The sequence below is a fragment of the Hipposideros armiger genome, unplaced genomic scaffold (genome assembly GCF_001890085.2).
Source record: "Hipposideros armiger isolate ML-2016 unplaced genomic scaffold, ASM189008v1 scaffold_274, whole genome shotgun sequence".
NCBI classification, from domain to species: domain Eukaryota; kingdom Metazoa; phylum Chordata; class Mammalia; order Chiroptera; family Hipposideridae; genus Hipposideros; species Hipposideros armiger.
In genome coordinates, this window is record NW_017731624.1 from 1,713,592 (window position 1) to 1,740,273 (window position 26,682).

The following is a 26,682-nucleotide window of genomic DNA, read 5'->3' on the forward strand; positions in this document are numbered from 1 at the left end:
GTGGCTTAACAACAGAAACATCAATGTCAACAGTATCAAGGTATCTTTGCAAAATTTCCAGTGGAAGATGACCATCATATTACCTAATTCCCCCAATGACAAATGTGCCTTTGAATTCATTTCCAGGAAAAAGTTTGCCTCCATTGATGAACTTGTATGTTTTCTTTTATATTTTTTTTTAAAAAAAAGAACCCCATAATTTCTTTTTGCCTTAGTTGTTTAGAAACTCAGAGTTAAATGAGAGCTCAGTTTTGGAAGTCACTCATTGCATGTGTCTACTAACATGTAGTTTGGATTGTTTTAATGAATTTGGTCCTATGATCCTTATTTTGCAAAGAGAAGCAAGCCAACATTTGTTAATTACCTACAGGGTGCAGACCCTGTAGTTTTTGTATGTCTCATGGTTATTTTATGGAATTTTTTCAATAATCCTGTAAAATAGGTGTCATTCTCATTTTACAGATGATATAGCTTAGTTTCAGGGAATTTAAGTAACTTGGCCAACACTATATGATCAATGAGACGCTTACAACATTTTGGGAAGTATACAATGTATAAATTCTCAATACTTTACATTTTATATTCAGATTGATATGAGAAATTATTCAATCTATTTCTTTTCCTTTGATTTTAAGACCATACAGCCTATAACACACACATGCATGCATGTGCGCACGCACCAATAACTTCTTTCTATTCCTTCCTTTGCTCTCCCTTCATCTCCTTCTGTTTCTATGTCCACATGTTAGGACTTTCTCTCCGGTACTCTGTTAGCCCTTAGAGATGCAAAGATGAATTACACAGTGACCAGAGTCTCTGTCTACAGTTGAGTGGAAGGGTTAAAGCATAGCATTTACTACAATTCAAGGTAGAAAGCCATGAATGCAATGATATAAAATGCTTTGTGAGTTGAAAGAGAGAGAGAAGTTCTAGGAATTCACAGTTCAGTATACCAAATAGATGCTAAACAAAATTATAATACAATATAAGAGCTACACTGGAAGTGTCTGCACTATGTTGTATGCAATAGAGGAGGAAGAAATGAACTTTACTTGTTTCACAGATTGAGGGGGTGGTGATTATAGCAACATGGGCAGTTAGGGCAGGGGATGGAGAGGGCCAGGGGCTGGGGTTCTCAGACACCTCAGAACTGTCTAAGTAGGTAGACAGAAGGGCAAAGACAGTGGCTGGGCAAAAGGCACTCATGATGAAGAGAGATGGTCCTGTGAAGAGGAACATCAAGGACTGTCTTGGTCTGGAGCAAAGCTGCAATTTGCCAGGGCAGGGGCATGGCAAAGCAACAGAGATAACTGGAACCCCAGCCCCTGGCCTCCGCCCTAAGGGGTATGGAGCAAGGCCGGATTTCTTAGACACACTGTCAGGCCCATTACTGAGAAGGGCGAAGGAGTTGGAAAGGAGGCTGAAGAGAGTATTGCAATAATGCGAGCACACGGGTACCAGCCGTGGAGATGGAGACGAGGAAAGGTGTGGATGGTCACCAGGTGGTATCAGAGTAGCACCTGGGATGGAGGGCCTAAAGGAGAGAGGAGTTACACCATAGAGGCGCTGAGCCTGGTAACTGGGAAAATGGGGTTCAAAGGGGCAGGAGGTAGATGGAAAGTTATTTTTGAAGGATGCTGGGGACTTGAGCATGTTTCAAGATAGAAAGGAGAGAGGAAAGATATAAGAGACACTAACTGATGAAACAAGTTTTCTGGAGCAAGAGCTGAAGAACAGCATCAGCCTTAGAGAAGCAAAATGTGAGGGGCAAGAGAGAGAATGACACAGAGAGGACAGGTGAACAGGCAGAGGCACGCTGAGGTTGGCAGAAGGGTGGAGCTACCTGGGTCCATAGCAACTGTACATTCAAAATCTCTAAAATGTTCTTGACGTATAGATATCATGCAGATCTCCTTGCCCATGGCCTGGACCCCTCCAGTGTGTGCTCTAGAGTGTAACTATAGTGGCTTTTCTGAAGAGGAAATCTGATTTTTTAGCATCCAATGTATTTTAAGTAAGCAACTACTTTGTGGTAGGTATAAGTTATGCTTCTGTTTAAAAACAACCCATACAATTTCTCCCGTAACTTTCTATTGCTCTCAGGATCTGGTGACCTGTCATGTCATCTGTCAAGGCCCCTGATGACCTGTCTAGTTTCATCTGTCTCCCCTCCTGACCTTGCACTCTACAGTCTGGACATAATGAAATACTTGGACTTGTCCAAAAGAACTCGGTCTCTTTCTGGAAGGCTTTCCCCCTTCTATCTCACTAACTCCTGTTTTTCCTTGAGGTAGACACTCAAGGTAGATGATACCTCCTCCAGGAAGCATTTTCTGGTTCCCAAAGCTATAATAGGTGCTGTATCTCTGTGTACCTTATAGTAACTTATATCAGAAACCTTATAATACATTATAATCACTTGTTTCTGTCAGTTACTTATGGGCAGGGATTGTGTCTTGGTCACTATTTGTAAATTATTGAAGTTCCATACATGTTTTCTAAAAAAAAAGAATCACTTGGAATATTGTTGATAAAATTCTCTTAGCTGACTCTTATCCATACCATTTCCCAGGATATAGGTCAGTTCCGCCTCCATCAAAAGTGTCTCACACAACAATGTACAATGGGGTAAAGACAGTCTCTTCAATACATGGTGCTGGGAAAATTGGACATGTACATGCAAAACTAAAGTAACTAGACCACTTTCTTACACCATATGCTACATGAATAAACTCAAAATGGATTAAAGACTTAAATGTAAGACCTGATACTATAGAACTCCTAGAAGAAAACATAGGCAATAAATTATTTGATGTTGCTCTTAGCAATACATTTTTTTGGATGTCTCCTTGGGCAATGGAAACAAGAGAAAAAATAAACAATGGGAATACATCAGATTAAAAAGTTTTGCACAGCAAAGGAAACCATCAACAAAACAAAACAAGACAACCAATGGAATGGTAGAAGATATTTGCCAATGATATATCTGATAAGGGGCTAATGCCCAAAGTATATAAAGAACTCACACGACTTTATCACCAAAACAAACAACCCATTTTAAAAATGGGCAGAGGACCTAAACACACATTTCTCCAAAGAGGACATACAGATTGCCAATAGACACATGAAAAAATGCTCAATGCCACTAATCATCAGAAAAATGCAAATTAGAACCACAATGAGATATCACTTCACACCTATCAGAATGGCTCTCATCAATAAATCAACAAACAAGTGTTGGCAAGGATGTGGAGAAAAGGGAACCCTTGTGCACTGTTGGTGGGATCATAAATTGGTGCAGCCACTATGGAAAACAGTATAGAGGTTCCTCAAAAAAATAAACATAGAACTACTATATAATCCAGCAATCCCACTTCTGGGGATTTTCCTGAAGAAATACAAAACACTAATTTGAAAAGATATATGCACCCTTATGTTCACTGTGGCATTATTTACAATAGTCAAGATGTGGAGGCAACTTGGGTGTCCATGAATGGATGAATAGATAAAGAAGAGGTGGTACATATATACAATGGAATATTACTCCACCATAAAAAAAAATGAAATCTTATCATTTGCAACAACATGGATGGACCTAGAGGGTGTTAATGCTAAGTGAAATGGTCCTTTTCGGGAATTAAAGGATACTTTTTTATGGAGAGAGCTAGAATGCAGAGTGTATATGAGTTTGAGGGGGAAATGTGAGTGAATGGGTGGCAGTTAAGAAAAAAAGAAAGCTGGGAATGGAAACCAGTTAAACCAGGTCATAGAGGGCTGTATAAGCCACATAAGGAGTTGGGTTTCATGCTGAGAAAATTAAGATCATTTAAGGGGCCTAGGCACATGACAGACACGACCAAATTCCTATTTTGGAATGCTCGCACCAGTTGCAGGTTGGCAATCCTGGAAGGAGGCAAGCCAGTTAGCAAGCACTTGAAGTGAGATGGGACAATGGTCAGAAGCTCTTCTGGATGTCCTGCCCCTGTGCACATCCATTCAGCATTCGTTCATCTGTGCCAGAGGCTTATGGGACACAGAGATGGGCCTGCCAGCTCATTAGCCTCATGGCTCTCCCCAATGGGGAACTTTTCCTAGGAAAAGTCTCTTCACCTTTGCTGCCATTAACAACTCCAGTGGCTAAATGTCCTCGGCACCCCTTTTCAAGGCCTGCCATAGAACAGCTCTCAAGGAGGTCAGGGAAAAGAGACAAGTTCAAAATTGGTCTGTAGGGAAAGGGTAAAAGAAAAGAGGGTACAGCCAGTGGGGTGGGGTGGGGGGTAAGTAATGGGACAAAGACACAGAGACAGAACAGAAATGTGAGTCAAAGACCAGCATGTGAGGTCCACACCCTCATGTGCTCACCCACACCGACCTGTGCACGACCAAGAAGTAAAGCCAAAAAAGTTGCCTGTTTATGAAGGTAGAGCTGAACTGAAGCTCCTGTGAAAGTGACCTGTGGAAAATGCCAGTGATTCAGGGTGGAGGGAATTAGCAGTCCAAAAAAAAAAGGGAAACAGGTCAACCACCCCCATTCTCTCATCCTTGGGGACCTTGAAACTTGATTTTTGCAGGATGCACAGGAAAGTAGTCACTGGTTTCCCTCTATTATGCTCTACTCAATTTATTGCTGGGAGAATAAGGTGCCACTTTATTGTTTGGATTCATTGCAAAAAATTTAAATATTCAGCCAGAGTTCGCTAATTAGTATCCAGAGAGCTGTCTCAGTGTGTGAGTGTGTGTGTGTGTGTGTGTGTGTGTGTGTGTGTGTGTGTGTGTGTAAGTTTGGTCTTCCCTGCTTAAAACACAATGTAGAAGAGTAGGGTGCTTCACTCACATTACATCTCTCTGATGCTAGTAGTCTAAACATTTGTTCAGCCTTTTGTTTCAAACCTAGAACTCCTTATAGTAAACACCTTCTGGATCTCAAGTCTTCGTACTTGACTCTAATTAACACTCATGTGAAAATTTACTGATTACAGTAGAGCACCGTTTAAATGGGTTTTTGCTTCCTTTCGATTTCACAAAAATAATCCAACACTCCCCTTTACCAAACTGATAACAACTGACATCTGATTAGAAAAGGCAAAACTAATTAGAATAGGTGCAAAGGGGATTGTTTGAGTCACCTACATTAATGCACATTACAGTTAAATATCTGTCAGATTTTCCATTAACCCTCCTGCATTTCCGTCTCCAGGATCAAATCTATTTTTTAACCTATACCCTCTTTTTTCCCTAGTTGGAAACTTGGTATTCAACAGGCTAAATCACCCACTGATGCTTTAACTGCACAGCTTGTAGTGATGGATGCAACACAGGGACAAAGACCTTGAAATGAGAATAGAGGCCATTCCTCTAACTGTGGATTTACACTATTTTTTTATTATGATTCCAAGGCTAACATGTTCTTGTTGTTATTGTGTTTATTTCTTTATTGAGGGATACAGGAGTTAATTGTTGCTTTACACCAACTCATTCTACTGTGATCTGAGCTATTACATCCTAGGATGACAAAATAGAAATGAAAGTGGAATATCCAGCAAATAGAATTCTATTCTGTAAAAGGTTAAAATAACATGTTCAAAGTTGAACTTGTAGACTTAAGGGAAAGGCCCATGCGATTTGGGCTCAGTTACTAGTATATAGGCTGTTAAGGATCACGACAATGTCGTATATGTACCCAATGGACTCCAATAAGTATTAGTGACAGATGTCTTCTTCAGATCAAAAGCTCATTGAAAGGAGGGACCATGCCTTCCTGATCTTTTAGATGAGTGTAAAGAGGGTTCTTTGGATCACTTAATCTTTTAACCTTCAATTCTTGGCATATTGTAGGTGTTCAATAAATTTTCATCATCTGAATGAATGCCAAGAATTATGGTTTCAGCCTATTGTGAAACTCAAACAGTGATCCTAAACTGGTTTTTTATGAGTCATGTTCAAAAAAAAGCAAGAGAATAAATTTTGTTTATCACTAAAAAAATCTAACAAAACCCTTGGATTTTTTTTTTTTGGCCTTAAAAACTAAATCACATACCACTCCCTTGGGTTTTTCCATTTTTATCTGGGACCAGAGGTACCAAGAAGCCCAGCAGCAAATCCGCCTAGCAACAGAAGCAAGAATAGCCTGCAATATGATGAAAATAGCTCAATTTGAAAACACTCTCTGATTTTTAAATTTTTTTAAAGTTTTTTTTTTAATCTTATTTTCCCCCTTATTATATCACATGTTCATCTTTGTTCTCAGTTGTAGTACCAATATCCAGAACTGTGCCTGGCATATAGCAGGCACCCAGTAAATATTTTTTGAATGAATGAACAATAGAAATTGCTAGAGGTAAGAACGGAGCAGTACTCAATTTAGCCTGGAATCTTTAGTTTGTGGCTCCTGGTTGGGCAGACCAGGAAACATAAGGATCTGTGGATTCAGAGATGGCAACTTCAGCAAATTGTTTGAAGATCTCCCTCGCTCCCCCATCCCACCCTCTGCATCAGAACTGGCTTAAATTTTCCCTGAGGTAGAAATAAACTGGGAATGTAGACAACAGTGAAATTTTAAACAGATATCACAAAAAGGCCCTGTTAGCACAACCCAAACCACCTCTATCTATTTCCTTAACTTAGGCAGCATAGCAGTTATTAGCACTGAGTTTAAACTCAGACCAGTTACTAACTGTAACTCTGAGTAAATTATTTAATCTCTCTGAGCCTCAGGGTCCTCACCTGTAAAAAAAAAAAAGGGTTGATAATATCTATGACTTGGGTTATTCGTATATGGGACAGAGTTGGTACTAATGTTAAAACAAACAAACCATCTAACACAAACTAACAAAACACATGCAAAATCCCTTCTGCTAGTTTTTCCAATCAAGATTCTTTAGTACAATTATATTAACATGTGTGTCTGGAAATTCACGCTGGATCCTGGCCTTAGCACTAGCTTCATGGAGTATTAAAAAAAAAAATTTTGTTTCCTTCATAAATTTCAAAGATAAATGATAAAATGTCCAAGATAAAATGAAAATGCAAACATATGCTCCTGGCCTGCCATGGACAGCCCTTAGTATGTCTGTACCAGCGCTTTTCCCGTTTGCCAGCACAACCCCGCCAAGGCGAGTCCTAATAGAAATCACCAAACAGTCAGAAGTCATTTGCAATGATCGCCTAGCATCTCTTAGATCTCTATCCTAACTTCACTCTAGATTTATGTCATTTATACTCTACCCTTGACCATAGGGTTGTTACCGTCGCTTGGCTTCATTCCTGGGTTCTGAGTTTGCTGCCTGATTTTATTTCCCAGCTTTTTTAGGACTTAATCTTGGTTTTGTCTTTGGTCCTTCATGCTCCTGACTTCCTCTAACCTGATTCTAGCCCTTATCCCAAACCCTGGCACTAGTCTCACTGGCTGACCTTTTGGCCAGCCTCTAGCCCCCAGATGGTATATTGTTGAAGAACACTGAATTCATAATTATTTTCCCATTAGAAAATCCATGTCCAGCTGTTTCAAGTTTCTATCTCTTCTCTGGCACTTTCACTGGGCAATTATAAGGACTGAGAAGTACTGTCAGTATACCAGAGCTACAGCGATTCCTCCACCCTCACCCAGGCCAATTGGAAAACAATTTTCTGAGTGTTCATCTTTAAGATAAGATACATACACAATTACCTTTAAAAAGAGGGGAGGAGAACATTAGGAGACTTGCCTGATTTATGTCAGGGTTGATATGTAGAGTAGTGAAGGCTAAACTTGGCTTGTTAGAGATAGTGGGGTGAAGTTCTTAATATATGATGGAGGAACTTGGCTTTAAACTAAGGAGGAAATGTACAAATTTATGTTTCAGTCATAACAAACCAGTCATTCACTGGCTGCCTTCCCTCTCCAAATTTTTAGAGATGGGAGAATTCTAAACCAAATATAGAATCCACTTGAGTTTCATGGATCTAATGTTGGGGGGGGGGGGAATCACCCTTTTAAGTGTCTGATTAAGCAATTCTGAAAAAGATCACTTTTTGATTCAAGAGGTTAGTTAGTGCTTTTGGGCTGAACTCTTATAAGTACTGGTCGACCAATAACTCTTTCACACCTTAAACAAGGATTCAGTGACATGAAGATAAATCAGAACTGCAAGCATTACATCCCTCTCTTGCCCTCTCCCATAACCTTCAAATCAGAAAGGGAAGAAAATTATAGCCAGGAGATATTTCCATTTGCAAAGCCCCAAACGTCGGCAAGACAGAGTCACTGAAGACATTTTTTGAAACTCCAAATATCATTTGTTCTCCCAGTCTCTGGAGAAGGGGTTACTTAAAACCACCCCAGGCATGGAACAATAAAGATGTCTCCAACAATTCAATTATGCTGTATTCATCTCTCGGGTACCTCTAGTAGAACAGAGGTGGGTACCTAATAAAAGGAGAGGGGCCTAGGAATCCCCTAAATTAAGTCTGTGCCTGAGCAGGCAGACCTGTCTGGGTTCAGAGTTCTGAAAGGTGAAGGAAGAACAGGCCATTTTTGCAGTCTACTGGGTAAATTACAAGAAACCGATCAACAAATTCAATCTCCTATTTTGTAGCAGAAAGCCAAGCTTTCTAGCATGTCCAAGGCTAAAGGGCTCCAATTAGCAAATCCCATAGTAAATCTTCCTGTGTTTGACACAAAGTGAGCATGACAAGCAGAAAAAAATTTGTGACTAGTGTTTTCATTTAGGATGCTTTAGTTGATAAACTTAAGAGTTGCTTAATTACCAATCCCTCCCCTCCCATGACTTTGGTCATGAATAACAAAGATTTAACTAATCCGAAATAAGAATACGCATTTTTGCTGTCTACTATGGATAGTTAAAACCACTCTCTTTGAGTTGAGAATACTTGGCAATACATTGGATGAGAAATTAAGAATTAGAAAAACTTTAGAAATATGTATATCCAGATGACAGCTGCTTCTCAAAATTATCATCTTGAGAAGCAACTAATTTATTTTTTTATTGACTTCAGAGAACATTCACAAACCAAACTTGAAATGCAGTCTACCACATCATAGTTATTCTTTGTTTTTGACCCAAAGAAACATTACCGAGCTTGATTGTTTTCAAAAATCACCCTGACAGGATGAATATTATTGCATTGGTAATAATCCGCTAAATGTACTAAAAGCTCTGAAGATAATCCCCAGAGAAAAACTCCATAACTGTAATGAACAACAGCGTTGTTATTAGAATGGGTCCAACCACCCAAAGGTGAATGCTTTCAAGTGGACAATGCTTATTTGACTACAGAGCTTGGCTACACTTGCTCACAGCTCAGACACAGGACTTCAGAGCCATATCTCATAGAATTGCTAAACTGGAAGGGACAAAGTGGTTGAATCTACAAAGTTGTAATAAAGATGTAAACGGGTAGCCATTGCCTGTGTATTTAGAAGAGGCCTTTAGATTGAAACGCCATTACCATTTCTAACACTTTTTAAAGGGCCTTCTTGAAAAGATGAACATTATCTTAGCATCATATATGTCATGGGCACTGAGAACAGTATAAAAATGATCTAAAGCACTGGAAGATGTTTGTTGATTTGGCCATTAGTACCCATTGGTGTGCTTGGTACCTAGGAGCTCAGGTGGGGGCTAAGCGGTTAGCAGTATGATGTACAGTTGTTGTTAGGAGCGGGAGAGCTGGGAACAGGACAGATATTAGAGGTGGTTGGAAGGCTCCCAAAGAAGGGCTGATGGGGCACCAAAGAGATATATTTCCTGCGATAAACTGATTATTTTGGTTAGCTCCATAATGTTCACCCATAGGCAGGTCAACAGTCACAGAGATATTCTTGATTCTTTTAACATTTTTGAAGGTTAGAAATTTAGACTTTCTGTATCCCCAAAGGACTTAATCTACTATGTACATTATGTAAATATGGCTCAGTATTAAAAGAAATCTTCTTTTTGAGAATCCCACAATGATCTACAAGTGGTCATTCATTTCCCAACAAATAACTTTTGGGGAAGTTATTTAACTTGCTGGGGCCTCAATTGCCTTACCTGTAAGAAGAGAATAATTGTGTTCCCCTCACGCGGGTGAAATGAGATGCCACAAGTAAGGGAGAAGGGAGGCGTGCCAGTTATAGGATAAATACTCAATAAATGCTAACTCTCATTAATATCTCATTGTTCATTATTTCCACTTTTATGGTCAGAAGTCTAGGCCCAGGAAGGGTAAATTGCTCCCTACTCACCATATTGCTAGATAGAAGAATTAGGGATAGTTCTCCCTTATTCCTTCAATACTATTTATGTTAGAATTTGAGACTTACTCCAATGCTTCTACATAATACTAATACTTGTTTCAAATATTTTGATATCATATATGGCTCTTTCCATGATGATCGCTATAATAGCCAACTTTATTCTAGACTCTGAGCTGAGAATGATCTCATTTCATTCTTTAAAAGTCCTAGGATATATTATTATTGGTTTTAAAGGTAAGGAAACTGAGGCTTAGAGAAGTTCAATGATTTGATGAGGTCATACAGCTAGTGAATGTCAGTAAGAATTTGAACCTAATTTCATCCAAATCAAAATGGCTACATGTAACTTAGAAAGTAGTTCCACAATACGGTTTGTTTTTCAATGATCTCCAAACTACCCACGTTAAAAATGGAAGTTTTAAAAATATACATATGACTCTACTCACAATCTATTGTACAACTTTAAAAAATACACTTTTAAAATGGATAAGCTGAAAGATTTACATGGTACACAGCTCTTCAATCCTAGTCGAGTCTAGTTTTCTCTTGGCACACATCTAGGGCAAAGGTTAGCTTGGCCACAGACTGTGGTTCTTGTGGCATTCTTTTCTGGGCAGTGGCCATGAAAACTACTCTAGGAATGGGACTGCAATTAGGCTTCATGCCATCGTACTGTCCTGACATATTGTTTTGACATGTAATGTGCTGTCTTTGTGCTTGGACACTATAGTAGACCTGTCAAATCATATGCACACAACAATATTCAGGCTCCCTCCCTCCCTCACTCCCTCCCTCCCCTTCTTGGAAGAGTTTCCTCTTTCAAGTTCCCTAGGAATCAGAGCTTACACACTAAGATGTGCTCTGGAGGCACAGAGCTATCTCTTCATACTGTTCATGTTTTGGGGCAGAATAAAACCTCTGTTTTATGTTAACCACAGGATGTAAGGTAACCACAGATTTTTTTCCTTTTTTTTTTCTGTTTATAGTCTTGACAATTTCATCCTGTAACACTTAACTCAGGCAGTACTTTCTCCAGAAGCCCTCCCTGATTTCCCCTTGCTGGGGAAGATACCCAACCTCTGTACTCTCATATCATTACTCTTTCCACTTAGTATTAAAATGATAGTTTTTAAAGCCTGTCTCCCTCTCCAGACGGTACTTGCAGACAAGGACAATGGCTTATTTACGGTGGATACGAAGCCCTCATGCACCAACATGTAGTCACAGCAAGATTATAATAGGTTTGGCATTTAGACATTTCAATTGGTTGGTGTGAGTGTAAACTGGTCATTAGATACTCTTAATATCATGTCTGGCCTGCCATCCATACTCAGCAAAATCAAAACATCTTGCACGTGGTAGGTGCTCAGGAAGTGCATGTTGACTTAATGGCCAATGTATTGACTGGATGAATAAACATTGGGCATATCAGAATCTTATTGAGAACTGGACCTGTCACTAAAGACATGAATTATAATGCAACATTCTTAATAAGCAAGAGCCTTGGGTCACGATAGCTCCCAATGACAGTAATGCATTACCAGGAAATAGTAGCTCACGCCTCTATAAGGTCTTCATATGAATCTGTCAGAACCACTACCGTCCTGGTGGTCTTGATCCCATCCCAACGTAAACATAATGGTAAGCAAAGCATAATGACCAGACTAGGTGGTCTCTGGGAACTCTGGTTGGGAGCAGTATGGCCCTTACCTGTCTGTGCTGTTGGGAAACTTGGTACCCCAGTCCTGTGATGGGCTGATTCTGCATTTTCTGAAGCAGGATCTTTTGCTGAAGTGGCAAGGGTGACCTTAGCAAAGGCTGGCTTGATAGAGGCTGGGTGGGCTGGGACGGTGGCTGCTGCTGCTGCTGCTGCTGCTGCTGCTGCTGCTGCTGCTGTTGCTGCTGCTGTTGCTGTTGCTGCTGCTGTTGCTGTTGTTGCTGCTGTTGCTGCTGCTGAGCTGAAATCGAGCTCTGCTGCTGCTGCTGTTGGGTGTAGTGTAGGAGAGAAGGCTTGCTCTGGGAAGGCAAAACAGAAGGCATCTGTTGGTTTGCTTGATCTGAGTTAAAATGGAACAAAGGCTTGGTGTTGCCAAGACGGGGCTCCATGGCCGAGTGCGGGCTGTTGATAAAACTTCGAGTGAGATCCTGAGGCTTTTGCTGCATGAGCACATCCAGGTGTCCTCCCTGGGCTGAGGTGCTGGCCTTGTACATGTAGTTAGCCATGACTTTCGGCTGGCTGCTGCTGCTGGCTACCCCAGGCATGGGGGAGCCCTGTGGGCTGAATGGCTGCTGACCAAAAGAAGGGCTGGGGATTTTCTCCTGCCCAAATGGACCAGGAGATGGTCCAGCAGAAGAGGGCAAGGCTGACCAGTTGGTAGGCTGGTGCTGTTGCTGGTGCTGCTGCATCCGGGCATGCTGCTGACGATTGGCAGCTATCTGTTTGAGCTGCTGGGCATGGGATACTTCCTGCCAGCTTGGCAGGGCGCGGCTTGCTCCTGGGGCTGTCTGAGGCTGAGCCTGGCTCTGCGGGACTGAAGGGATTGGGGATGAAGTGGAGAGGGCAGAGTTAGCCATGGAGAATGCAGGGCCGGCTGATGGGGGCCTCAACTGAGGCGAGCCCGAGGGGCCCTGGGTCAGGCCAGGTGAGTATTCACTTTTGATCACTGTCTTCTCCATAGGCAGAGAGGGCCTGGGAGTGCTCCTCTGGCTTTGCTGGCCCAAGTCAATGTTAAATGGATCATCCTGCTTTATGGTGGCATTGATCATGTTCTCCAGCTCAAGGTCGCTCATGGGAGGCACTGATATGTTGGTCAGTTCATTGAACAGTTCCTGCAGCTCAGGATCCATCAATTGCTCTCCAGGGTCATCTCCGTACCTATTAGAAAAGATACTCTCCTGGGTCATCTGGCCATCCATGTGCTTACTGCAAGACAGGGTCTCTCCCGGTTCCTTCTTCACCTCTTTCAAGCCCATGTTAAACATGCCATTGCCAGGAGAATGTGTGTGGGGAGGCAGCGTGTTAGTCTTTCTCAGGGGTGCTTGGCTCATGGGCAAGGTCCCTGACATCATCTGATTTTGTCCATTATTCACTTGGAGGCCCCCTTGTCCTGCAGAGAGGTTCTCCCCGACACGGATTCTTTTGATATCCAGGAATGAGTTGTCGACAAATCCATTGGGCCTCTTGCTGTTGGCAGGAGATAGGTTAACTATCTGTTTTCTTTTTAAGGAACCCTGGAGCTGAAAGACAGAGGGGAAATACAAAAGAACAACTTGAGACGTGCGGATCCAGACACGCTTCTAATCCAAAGCGACATAATATTTAAATGTTTTTCCCATTTACACACAGGATGAATTCAAAAAGAAAAAAGGTACAAATCAAGCATAGTCTGGAATATTATGAAACTCACAGTAGCATACGTAGAACAAAATAAAATGTTTCCAGAGGAGCAGGTCAATTAGTGGTTAGAGAGCACCATGTTCCCATGATTGGTACGTCGACCAATGGATGAAGAATCCTTCCTATATCCTCAGGAACCACTGATCATATCTACAATTAATTACCAAAGAGGTGTTGTTTTCTGGAGCAGCCCCATAGTCCACATGCATTCACAACACAACCCCACATAACTACAGACAAATAGACTGAGCACAATTTTGACCAGGTTGGGAAACACTGAAGAGGCTAAAACTGGGACGCAATTTTTAGTTTCTTTTTTCATTCGCAGATTCAACCCCTCCATCACTATTATCCTCTAAGTAAGTAGTTAGAGTGATTGTTGTGTCCAAGGAGATATGCTATCTAGTGTGCACCTATTTTTCTTCCTATAATACTGTAGCTTTATATTCAGGCCCATGTAGCAACATTGTGTGGGCGCTGAGAAGCCACAATTTCATCATTTATCAAATGAGACACCCTAAGCACAGATTTTCCTGAGGATTCATTTCTTCTGTTGCTTGTGTCTGAATCTTGGTGTAGAGAGGCAGCATTACACAGTGGTTAAGAACACAGGCTTTGGGCGCTGGCTAAACTAAGCTCAAATTCCAATTTTGTCAGTGAGTGCTAAGTGACCCTGACATTTCACTTACCTGCGCGTCAATTTCCTTATTCAGAAAATGGGGACAATGGCATTTAACTAATAGGAAGAAATGAGGAATGCATGTAGAAGTTCAGCACAGTGCTTGTTAGAGTAAGAACTCAATAAATCATAGCTTATATAAAAAGTATGGCTTACTATACTCTCAAAGGGGAGGGCCTCTCTATCTAGCAACAGTAACAACAAAATATGAAAGGACTTCATTCACTAACTCAGTGCTTAGATTGTATGATATGAACTTTAGAAATTATAAAGGTTTTTAAGAACCATATAGTCAGTCATACCAGTACATTAAAAAGAAACCTAAAACATTCATGATTAACCTTGAGATATTTGTTGATTTACCTCTAAAGTGAGAAACTACATCTATCTATCAACACATGACTTTTCTAGTGCAACTGACCTACTTAAATTATTTAATGTTTGCTCAGGATAACTGTAACATACCTGAGGCAGAAGGATACTTCCCAGGTAGAAAATTCTACCACTTCTCTTTTCCCCCTTTTTACTTACTACCACTCCACCATCCTTCTAAAGATTTCTAGGTAACATAATTAAGAAAATGAAATTAATATAACTGAACACTATTATATGCCATATATTTTAAATATGGTTAGTTTCTTTTCCTTAGTCTTTATAACAACCCCACAAGATTTGTATTATTTTATGCATAAGGAAACCAAGGTTCAGAGAGGCTAAGTAACTTGCTTAGTGTCACATAGCTAGTAAGCGGTAGACCTGAGCTTTAACTCAAAGTCTGTGAAGTTCTAAAGCCTGTGTCATTTCTACTATACGATGCTGCAGTTGGCTTGTTTAGGGCTAAGGTTCATGCAGCACAGAGGGGCAGGGGACAGTGAGCAGAGAGACATCCCGGAGCTCTGGTAAGAAGATGAGGAATCTGGGAATGGCCAGGAAGCAGCAGAGCCTAATGCGAGCGATATGTTTCCTGCCATGTAGCTCATTAATACCTGTTTCAATAATCCCTCACCTGCAGTTTTACCCACACACAGGTAGTATGTGGTTATGGTGGATGTGCCATGTCAGTAAAACCAGTGTTTACCTTTTACCATTGCTAACTGGTTAGCAGAGAAAGCAACCTGATCCAAGCTGGGCCAATCAATTCCTTCCATGAGAATTCTGGAATTGGTAAAAGGGAAACCAGGCTCTCTTTGGGTGGCTGCACAGCAATTTACAAAACATGTGAGTTGTTGTTCTTTTATGTCACACAGAGCCATAGAGAAAGGAAGTCTGTAGAAAGAGAGAAGAATGAAGCATAGAGGGGAGACACGAGTTTTGATAGCATTTGAGGGCCTGATTCAATCCCAGGTCAGCTCTGCATCTTTCCTTGTCTTCCTTGATATACTGTGGAATCTTTATAACAAACTCCCTTATTTGCTTAAGCCAATATGAGGTGAACCTCTGTTATTCTCAACCAAGATTTCCAACTGAGTCAGTCCCTGACTGAGACTTCACATTCACTGATGAGCAATTTGTAGCAACGGGCATGGCATACTTTGAAGCTTCCCCGGTCCCCTTCTCTGCTGGCTCTGCATGTTTCCAGACTCCTAACTTTGTCTCCTCACGGAGGTAGGCAACATCATCACAGAACAGTCAGCCATCACCGCATTCAGCAGAAACTCCAAGTTGCCACTGTCTGTCCTCGTGGGGTCAGAAAGAGCATAGACCAAAGAGGTTTGACCATGTTACCTCTAGAGTGGCCACACTGATTTATTTCAGTATAAGTTACATTTTGAAGGTTCTTTCACAACTAATAAAGAACCAACAAAGGAATACATTCTTTTTCCAGGTTTGGGTTATCACCTTTGATTTATTTTCCACTGCTTTGAGAAAACCTGTTCTGCCAGATTCTCCCATGGCTGTGGCCACTCCCTGGGCAGTGCAGTGTGTACTCTGGGAAGCAGCACTGGCACGTTCTCTAAGCCACCAGGGCTAGAGAGGTAGTAAGAGAATCAGCAGTGGTTGTAGCAGCAGCAGCAGCAGCAGCAGCAGCAGCAACAGCAACAACAACAACAACAAAGTCATTTATTGAGGGCTGTGTGCTAAGCAGTGTGGTCAGCTATTGATATGAATCATCTCATCTAATTCTCACAGCCCACTCTAAGAATCCTCACAACAACTCTGTGAGGCTGATACTGGTCATGTGTCACTTAATGACAGGGACACATTCTGAGAAATGTGTTGTTAGGTGATTTCATTGTGGTGTGAACATTACAAACTTGTTGCGTGCACTTACACACACCTAGATGGTGTAGACTGCTCCATACCTAGGTTACAAGCCTGTACAGCATGTGACTGTACTGAATACTGTAGGCAACTGCAACACAATTGTAAGTATTTGTGTATCTCACATGTCTAAACATAGAAAAGGTACAGTAAAAATATGATAAGAAAGATTAAGTATGTGAAGAAGTAGGGGGAGAAGGGCCGTGGAGGGAGGCACCATTGGAGGGAGGATGAGAATACATCAGGAGAAGGGAAGGAGGAAAGGAAGAGAAGGGGAGAGAAAGGGCGATCAAAGATCAAAAGAGACCCAGAGAAATAATGAAAGGGAGAGGGGAGGAGAGGGATCAAGTGAGGAAGAGGGAGGGAGAGAGAAAGGAATGGACTGGGAGGAAAGACAGCAGGCTCCCAGGCTCCACTTGACCCCAGCCCACCCCTCATGCTCCCTCACCAACTCATGCCCCAGCAATGAGCAGGTGCATGTCGGCTGGATAGCACGCCAGGCCTCCTCGTCTGCCTTAAACGACCCAGAGCTCGCAGTAAATTCAACATCGTAATTGGTCCCAGCCTTTCCTTTCAACATGGCAAACGTTTTGTTTATAATCCATTATAATCTTATGGGACCACCATCACAGTAGTATGTGCAGTCCATCGTTCACCAAAATGTGGTTATGCCGCAGACACATGACGATATTTCTTGCCCATGCTCCCCTTTTTACAGATGAGAAAACTGAGGTTTGGAGATTGAGTAACTTTCCAAATATTGGGTTGTCTGAAAAGTCATGACTCATTTTTGCAACAAAAAACATAGAAAAAATATGCCATCACTTTTCCGACAACCCAACAGTAAGCAAACCAAGCACCCCAACTGCAGCGTCTGTGTTGTGTAGTAAATGGTACCCGAGGTCCTGACATAGGTAGATGGCACCCACACCCAGGAATCGAGGAGGCCGGGGATCTAGTCCTGATTGCAGCATTAACTTAATTTGCTATATTAGGCAAGTTATCCCCCTTATATGCCATAGCTCCCTCCTTTATGAGCAAGGTTACCTTTGAGAACACTTTCTTGACTGAAACCAGAAAATAACAGGCCTTGAGGGCGTGGGAATTGTTTTTCAGGTATATGTATGGTGTGGCATAAGATCATCTCTAAGTATAGCTGGGTGATGACTTAAGATGGGAAGCAGAAGTCCTCCTTAATGATGCTGTGGAAGACAATCCACAAATAAAAGATTCCATTAGGATTCCATGGGCATGATACTTTGCCAAGAGAGTTTTGGGGACAAGGCTGTGTCCTGTATGGTCGATACTTCTAATTCAAGTCATGTTACCAAGGCCCGGTGAATGCACAGAAGTTGGTACCATGTACTGGCACAATACAACATAAACAATTCTCAAAGTTCAACCTTTACTTTGAAGTATCTTCTTAGCTCAACTAAAATCTCACCATCGGATACATGGCCTTGAATTGCAGTACAGAGTTGCTTAGAGTTCCGTGACAAAATGCAACAATTCTAGCAGGAGCAGTGGAGGAATAGTTAGTCATTAATACCTCAGTGAGAAATAGTTTATCAGAAAATTCAGTGCCACCTTACCAGGCCAAGAATAGTCCTAGGGGAATGAGACTCAATCAGGGGAATGACGAAGAATGAAGACATGGATTTAAATTGAGAAGGACAGGAGCAGGTCTAGAGATATTGGGAGCTCCCCAGTGCAGACATTCTGGGTGGCTGAGAAAGATGGAATGAAGGAAGGAAGACATATGAGGGCAGTGTGTATCCTAAGGGCCAGAGGGAACAGTAACTTCCACAATGCAGTCAATAACATGTTAAGGGTAGAGGGAGAACCAGGACAGACCTCTCACCCAGGGCTGACTTACCCATTAGGCATGGTCAGCATACTGCCCAGGGCCCACGGTCATCTTAGGGGCCCACAAAGTCATTTTCATTTATTTTAAAACAAGGAAAAAGAAAAACGTTTAGGTTGAAGAAATGTTTTAAATATAATAGCACTATATACCTATCTTTATGCCAACACAGTCACAAAATACAATTTTAAAATTTTCTAAGGAAGAAAGGGCCCTCAAAAGCAAAGTTCACAAAGCGCACAAAAGGCTCTCACTTAATAACTATTGTGTACTGAATGCTTATTTTAAGACAGGGATTCTTAAAATAAAGACTTGCGTAGAGTCTTGTTTAGTCTTCTTACAACTCTCTGAACATGCATTCTGATCCTCCTTTTATAAGCGAAGCAATGGTGGCTGCTGACATTAAGATGACATAGCGAATAATATGAAGGAAGGATGCCAACCCAGGCCTGTTTGGTTCCAAAGTCCTCATTCTGAATCACTAACTCACTTCTCGCTTTCCTTTGGGTCTTTAATTTGCCACATGCTGACGCTGTTCTGGATACAGCGGACATAGACAGCCAAGACAAAAGGATAATAGAATGAAGATGTATCGCATGCACAGGGCAAGGGTGACGGCATTCGGAACTCGCAGGGATGCCTGGCAGGGAGAGAATGGTGACATCACTGGTCTGAGGTTGATGGTGAAAGCTCAGGACATCACCCTCACAGCTCCCATATTAGAAAAGGAAGGGACAAAGGGTCACATGGTCAGTCACAAAAATTAATTGAGCACCCAGAGAGAGCTCTGAGCCATACCCTATCAAATCATCCCTGGCATGAGGGAAAATATGCAGATGATTAAGCTGGTGGCAGGAAGTAAAGGCTTCAAATGAGCACTACATTTCAGTGTTTACACTTTTTCCACTACCTAGGTGGACGGAGAAGCATTTTTGGTTTGGTACCATAAATCTGCTCCCCCAAATTATGATGTTTAATTTGTGTGAGATTAGGCATATAATATCACCCTTTCACTAGCCAGCCAAAGAAAGGGCTTCTTTGGGGAAAGATTTCGACACAGCAAGTCTGGTCTGGTTAGCATACTACACAGGAGTCACTGTACTTTCCTTCGCTGAGATCCAGCTGACTATTTCTTTTCACTTTCGTCCTTGTTCTGATTCTTCTATTTGAACACCTTGATGCTATTTGAGGCCTGCGGTCTCCATTGGGGGAAGGCATAGGCCTGCCCGGGGCCAGGTCCAGACACAGTGGCCTGCCTGCCCCAAGGGCTGGGGACGGAGGTGCCCGGGCGCCTATGGACAAGGAAAATCCAGCACACAGTGGAATCGGGGTTGGGGTCCCTCAGTAAACTCTCCTTTTTAAACAGCTGTGCTTTATTCTTCCAAAGGACTCGAAACATAAACTTCCTGGAGAGATTTTAAAACGCCATTATTGCACAATCCTCCGGTTTCTGTTTCATCCCCTGCCCCCTATTCCTTTCCACAGAGTAAATGCATTCTTTGTCTCCTGTGCTGCCCTAGAAACAGGGAATATGCCACACAAAGGTAACAATTCAGTCCATAGGTCACATTTTTTTTCTGTCTTTCTCAATGAGGAGGCATAAACACAAGAACCAAAGTGACCACTGCCTAGACACTCAGGGGACTGGCTCTCTTGGTCCCATTATCTGTAAGTTTTCCTCAGGTCACTTTACTCATGGCTGTTTAGAGGTAGGGTTGGGGATAGATAACATTAGAAAGAGACCAAACCTCCAACTAATGTATGATTCTTAATTTGATTCTTGAAGTAAAAATGTTTGGGAACCTGGAACTGTAAATTCCAGCTAATCGCAGTACTTGAAGGTGAGAACAATTCTTTCCTGGCTCTCCTGCCCCCAAACAAATGAGATGGGCTTTAAGGCTTTTGCTGAAGGTGTCAAAAAGCTCTTACTTCTTATTTGGCCTTTGTTTCATGTCCATACAGTAATTAAGTTTGCCCAACTAGATTTTAAGCTCTTTGAGGGTGGGCATTGTGTCTTACACTTGACCACCGGGTTCCTTTCAGTACCTCCCACAGTGACAGGAATAGTACAAGTGTTCAGATAGTAGTTTGTTGGTTGATCTCAGTACTTGGGACTGGATCCTTCCAACTATCGAGCAATAACACAATGGTAAGAAGGTGGCTGTGGGGAATTTTTTTCGTATTTAATTCATAAGCAACTTAATGGCTGCACGAGAGTTTTACTTGACTGATCATTTTCTTCTGAATCCTGAAGTCAGAGGAATGTGAAGCCCTGAGAATTGGAACCACAAGAAAAGCTTGTCATCATCCATGTTGAACCAAAAATAGAAGGGGCCGTGAAGCCTTGTGTTGGACTAAAGGCAGCGTGCAGCCTCCGGATGGGGTTTCAAAAGTGGGATGCAAAGCTAAGCCCCATCTTGACTCCATGCCCTATGTGGGTGAGAAGCACTAGCGTTGAGGGGAGCCGGGCCGCATTTCCTGTACTATTTGCAGTACCTTCGACTTCCATTCCTTCAAGAATAAGTGTGAGTTTGTTTTTTGTTTTGTTTTGTTTTGTTTTGCTTTGTTTTTGGTGGAAGCCATGTTAGATCTGCCTGGAAAATCTGTTCCACAGGATTTGGGCTCCGAGAAATTTTACCACTTTAGTCAACAAAATAGCTATTCTTTATGATAAAGAATAAAGTTCAACATAGATACATTTTTATGGGGAAGCAAGCGCACTACAAATTCAGGATCTTTGTAGAGAAAATACATCAACAAACTGTCCTGCTAAAGACACTGAATGCCAAGCTCTCCCATATTCAAAACGTCTTTAAAGCCTCCCCACCCTCTTATCATCAGCGGCTGGCTTGAAGAAGAGTAGCTCAAAGAGTTGGAACTTGCCTCAGAAACACACTCATCAATTCAGTGCAGAGAAAGAGTATTTCATTACTGCATTTTCTCAGTTTGGACACTTCCATCACTTCCCCTTGGAGAATGTTGCAAGTTTATCATCAACTAACAAAACGTTCATGGAGGGAAAAGGGAAGAGAACCACTGCAACACTGCCTCGGAGAGGTAGACATCCTATTTTATCGAGGTAAATGGGAGGCTGTGGGATCTCGAAAGAGCATGGAATTCAACTAATAAACCTGAGATCTAAATGCCACTTTCCTCCTATTGATTGTATAAGCTTGGACCAGTCACTTACTTCACCTGTACCATGGTGGAGATTAGCAACCATGTATGGAAAACACCAGCAGTGCTTCTAGCTCTGAGCCACATTCCATTACTGGTAGCTCTTTTTTAGAAAGAGAGACAGAACTTGAATCTAAGCCTGTGTGGCACTCACCTCCCCCTATCCCTGCCTGTCATCCTGACCGTTATGTGCCAGGCTTGTGCTAGGTAAAGGCAAGATAACAAAATGGCTTTTTCTCATCTGTAAAATGGAATTTGCTTACTCGTTCATTCAACAGGTATTTACCTAGCACCATGTATATAATTCTATGAGACTGTCTATGTCATAGGGCTGTTATGAGGACCAAGTGGTTAAAGCACATAAAGAGCCTGGGAAATTGGTCTTAAAACACAGTGAGTTCTCAATAAATTCTAGAACTTGTAAAAACAAACCAACAAAAATGAATTTACCAGTAGGTCTGGAAACAAAGCAGAAAGTAACAATACAATGGAACAGTTGCTCTGTGGACGTGTGTGTGAGATTACAGTCGTAGAGAGAAGGCGACTCTGCCTGAGAGAGATAGGAAGGAATCCTCCGTTCCAACCAAGTGCCCCCAATATGCAAATGAATGTGATATTTTATGATAGTCTGATACACTGCTAGTGACAGCATAACAAAACTTGTTGTCCAGCACAGGGGATTGTTTAAATTTAAAAGTTCTGAGATGAATTATTTCCCCATGTTGTCTACTACCTTAAACAATGTCACTCTAGATCTACTCAGTGGTAACCATCATGATTACCCTGCCAACTATCTCCTTAGTCATCCTGACTAGTATCTATAATTGTCATAATGCAAGGGCTTGCAGGGGCCATCTTTTAGAGATGAACCCTCTGTGTTTAACAGAAAAATGAACAGAATATTCCATAAAAGCCTGAAAAACCCAGTTACTTTGTGCCTGAAATACTTTAATCATGACTCATTTTTTGACCAAGCTATATCGAAGCAAATCCAAAGTAAATGCTATGTCTAAAATGTTGGCAACTCTCTTGAAATCTCTAAATGTCCTCCTCAGCAGAATGTACCATGTATTAAGTTTCATTAATCAAGTGGCTCCTCTCTGCCCTTTCGTTGGAGGGCCAGTCTGGAAGCTTTCACTCTAAGGGGCATAGCTCAAGGTCCATATCCTCTGTGAGGCCTTCCCCTCCTACCTTTCCTCATGTTCTTTCTTCCTGCTTTAGTGATTTTAGCACTCTCTGACTTATATTGTTTTTGGTAATTGACTCAGGTCTGCAAGTTTTTCACTTCAATAGGATTCCAAAAAGTCGGGAGAGTACCTTGTGCATCTCATCTAATCCCGCAAGCTCAGTCCAGCCCTAGTCCAGGCAGACACTCACTGACTAGCTGATGATTTGCCTTACTGGGCAGTCAGTGGTCTGGGAACACTAGATGCGTCAGTTTATGGAGCGTCTATGGTTCTCTGCCATTGGCCATGAACCACACCCCCTTTATAAACCATGGGGCTGATTCTTTGCAACTCTTTGTCCAATTGTAGAGCTGCTGGGAGTGGGGCAGAGCTCAGAGGTATTGGAAAAGCAGGGAAATCAGGGATGTTCTAAGAAATTGCTATTCTTTTCTTGTGCTGGTGGGAATTGGACTCATCCCAAAATGCTGGCCAATTTGAATATCAGGAGAACTTAGATGGCAGAGAAAGTGCCCTAACACCATTCCAGGGTTGTCTATTATTTTGGGGTTTGAATGCAGGCACTAAAGAGCCCTCACCTTTTGTAAAATAACATAAAACACAGCCACCCCTAATTCCACAGCAGCATTTCCCCTTCATCGTCAGTGGCTTGTCTGACTTAAATATGTATTAAAGGTCCTTATCCCTCTCTGCCCCTTTCTCTCATATCACAATCTTTATTCTTCTTCGGGCCTCCTCTGCTTTAAGCACAGTGTGCTACCAAGTACCCTGTACTACATTCTGCAAATCTGACCCTAGATTTTGCCTCTCTCTGTTCCAATCTCTTCTTCACATAGGCCCTTCCCATCCCAATGTGTTCTTCACATAGCAAAAAACCGGGATCTCCTTCTCACAGCTAAGCTCTAGTTGAACAGGGGTTTGCACTACGTGGGTCCACTTATATGTGGATTTTTTGCAATAAATATATTGGAAAACATTTTTGGAGATTTCCTTACTACCTTGAAGCAATTGTATTGATTATATTAAGCAACCGTAAAGCAATCATATTGCTGCTTCGTTATCAGTGCACGAATTGCTATAACTATAAATACATATGAATTTCTTTTTCACATTGTCTTTTCATTTTTTATGTCTAGTGGTGGTAATATATATATATACACTATCTACAGTGTTTTGTATCTTATAAGATAATATTGATGTAAGTACTGACAGACAATTCACCTTGTAAACAGACAGCATAAACTTATAGTATTCATACAGTATTGTAAATATACTTTCTCATCTTTATGATTTTCTTAATAATGTTGTCTTTTCTCTAGCTTACTTTATTGCAAGAATACAGTAACATGCAAAACATGTTAATTGACTGTTTATGTTATCAGGAAGACTCGGTCAAAAGCAGGCTTTTAGTAGTTAAGTTTTGGGGGAGTCCAAAGTTATACTCAGATTTTTGACTGCACAGGTGGTTGGCACCCAAAACCCCTGAGTTGTTCAAGGGTCAACTTTTTTTTCAAGGGTTTTTGTTTTGTTTTGTTTTTAATTCTCCAAACACAAAATGTGATTTCAGCTTCAGGTCTTTTGCATATATTATTCCCTCTAATTGGAATACTCTCCTCCTCCGCTAACTCTTCCCACTCTTATACCAGCTCTTTCTTTCCTTTAAAGCTCACCTTACTGCAACCCTAGCAGAGATTTCCCATGACCACCTATTGAAAACATGTTCTCATTGTTGTTTTTCATCTCAGCTGCGTGATTGTTTTCTTTACAGTACTTACTATAATTCCAAATATTGTTATTAATTTGCTTCCAAATTTTAAGTCTGTCTCCATGTTACAAAATAATCCATACAGAGGGAGGCTTGAGCCGTGTCTGTCTTGTTGATCACTATTTCATCCTTAGTGTAACCCAAACAAATATAAGGTAAAAAAAAAGATTGTTTAGAGCAAATAAAAATGTTTAGAAGGAAACATTTCAAGATGATGGAGTATCTTCTGGTGGTGGGATGATGAAAAAATAAATTTCCCAATTTTGCTCATATGTCTGTGTTTTCTAATTTTTCTTTCTTTTTTTTTAAAGATTTTTATTGGGGAATTGGGGGATGGGAACAGCGCTGGGGAATTGGGGGAAGGGGAACAGAGAAGTTGCTGTCCTTTTGTTCTTCAGTCTAGTTGTGGAGGACATTGCTTCACTGGCCCAAGTTTGCACCATCATTGCGCTCTTCCCGGGCGAGGCAGATCAGTCGCCGGCTTCTGGACGGCCACTCACTGCGGCTGCTGGCTGCTCACGCTGGCTGCTGGCTGTACACGGTAGCCCATGGCAACTCACTGCAGCAGGGGCTGCAACCCATGCCAGCGCCAGCAACTCACGGCAGCCCAGCTCCAGGTTGAGCTGTTGTTCAGCATCTTAGCTGTAGAGGGCAGTGTCACTGGCCCTCATATGTGGGATCGGAACCTGGGCCCTCTGGCGTCCCAAGCCAGCTCTTAAACAACATGCCACTCAGCCGGCCCTCTAATTTTTCTATATAAAACATGTTATCTATATAATTACAATTGATGTGAAGATGTTATTCAATGTGTCTCCCCTTGCTAACCACCCTTCTCTGAGAACCTGTATCTCTGAGAATCTGTATCTCCTAGTAGAGGAGTTCTGACAATGGGATGTCCCATTTCCCAAACCCCAGCAGACTGGAGCAAGGTGGACATTTGACTCAAGCTGAACCAATTAAATGCTTTCCTAGTAATCAGGAATTGAAACATGACCTTCTCAGCAGTCTCTACGCTAAAATGAGAGAGAAGCAGGGCTGCCTGTATCAGAGTTGTTCTCAGCCATGTACACAATGAGAGGCAGAGAAAACAAGTCTACAGAGATAGGAGAATGAAACTGATGCACAGGCGAAAGCCAGGGTGAGGCACTACCTTGAAAGAGAGAGTGAAGGAGGAAGGAGGGAGGGAAGGAAGGAAGGAAGGAAGGAAAGAAGGAAGGGGAGAGAGAGAGCGAGCAGAGAGACAGAGAGAAGGGGAGGGAAGGGAGGGGGAGAGGGAGAAGACAAGAGACTCCCGAAGCTTTCCAATTCCTGGTTCCAGTACTTTGAGAGACTCAATTCTATTTCCTGTAATTGAGAGACTCAGTAACCGTCCAATAAATCTCTTGTCCCCCACACTGCCTCACACTTTATTATTTTTTTTGCTTGTGATACTTGAAAAGGCCTTCTGTTACTTTTGACAAACAATTCCCAACTAAAACAAAGATGTAATAAAGCCAATAATTACATTCAAATTAAAGATTTCATAAGGTAAATGCACATTTTTCCTGATTGATTAAAACTGAAAAGCTGAGTCGAGGATAAATGCACACATTTATTTTGGTTTCTCTTTCAACCTTCCAGGTGTGGTCATTACCCAGCTCTTCCACAGCCTTTATGAAAGAAGAGCATTATGAATTAAGAATGAAGGCTGCCGCTCCAGACAGCAGCATTCTCACAGGGCTTCCATTGTCCTCACATATCTCTACATGGCATACCCAGGGGAGGTCCAGAGATCGCATCTCCACCAATTCTCCCCTCAATGGACAAGAACCCTCTGAAAATAAAACTGCCATCTGAGTCATGTTTAGACAACCCAGGTCTGCAACGTGTTAACTGGTTTGGATGCAATCACCTGGAGAAAGAGGCAGGATGAGCAGACCTTTTAAGAGGTCCCTGCAATTTCAGGCTCATCTTTAACTCCATTACAAAGGAATGTTAAGCAGCATTTAGAAGGCAGTTTGGCAAAATACCTGAAAGCACCAAACAGCTCCTTTGATGTTCCTGGCATTGATGTCATCGTTCTTTTGAAACTTTTGAAGAAATATTTTTCTTATAGCAACTGTATCTAGGTTCCATAT

At 41.7% G+C, this 26,682-nt stretch overlaps 1 protein-coding gene across 2 annotated transcripts in view; it reads right to left on the minus strand.

Annotated features, from left to right (window-relative positions):
• MAML2 (mastermind like transcriptional coactivator 2) overlaps nucleotides 1-26,682 on the minus strand; it is a 353,802-nt gene that overhangs the window by 105,984 nt on the left and 221,136 nt on the right. For both annotated transcript variants that reach the window (XM_019657165.1, XM_019657164.1), the window contains exon 2: nucleotides 11,948-13,474. In XM_019657165.1, coding sequence (XP_019512710.1) covers nucleotides 11,948-13,474 — 1,527 coding nt within the window. The remainder of the gene's footprint in view (nucleotides 1-11,947; nucleotides 13,475-26,682) is intronic.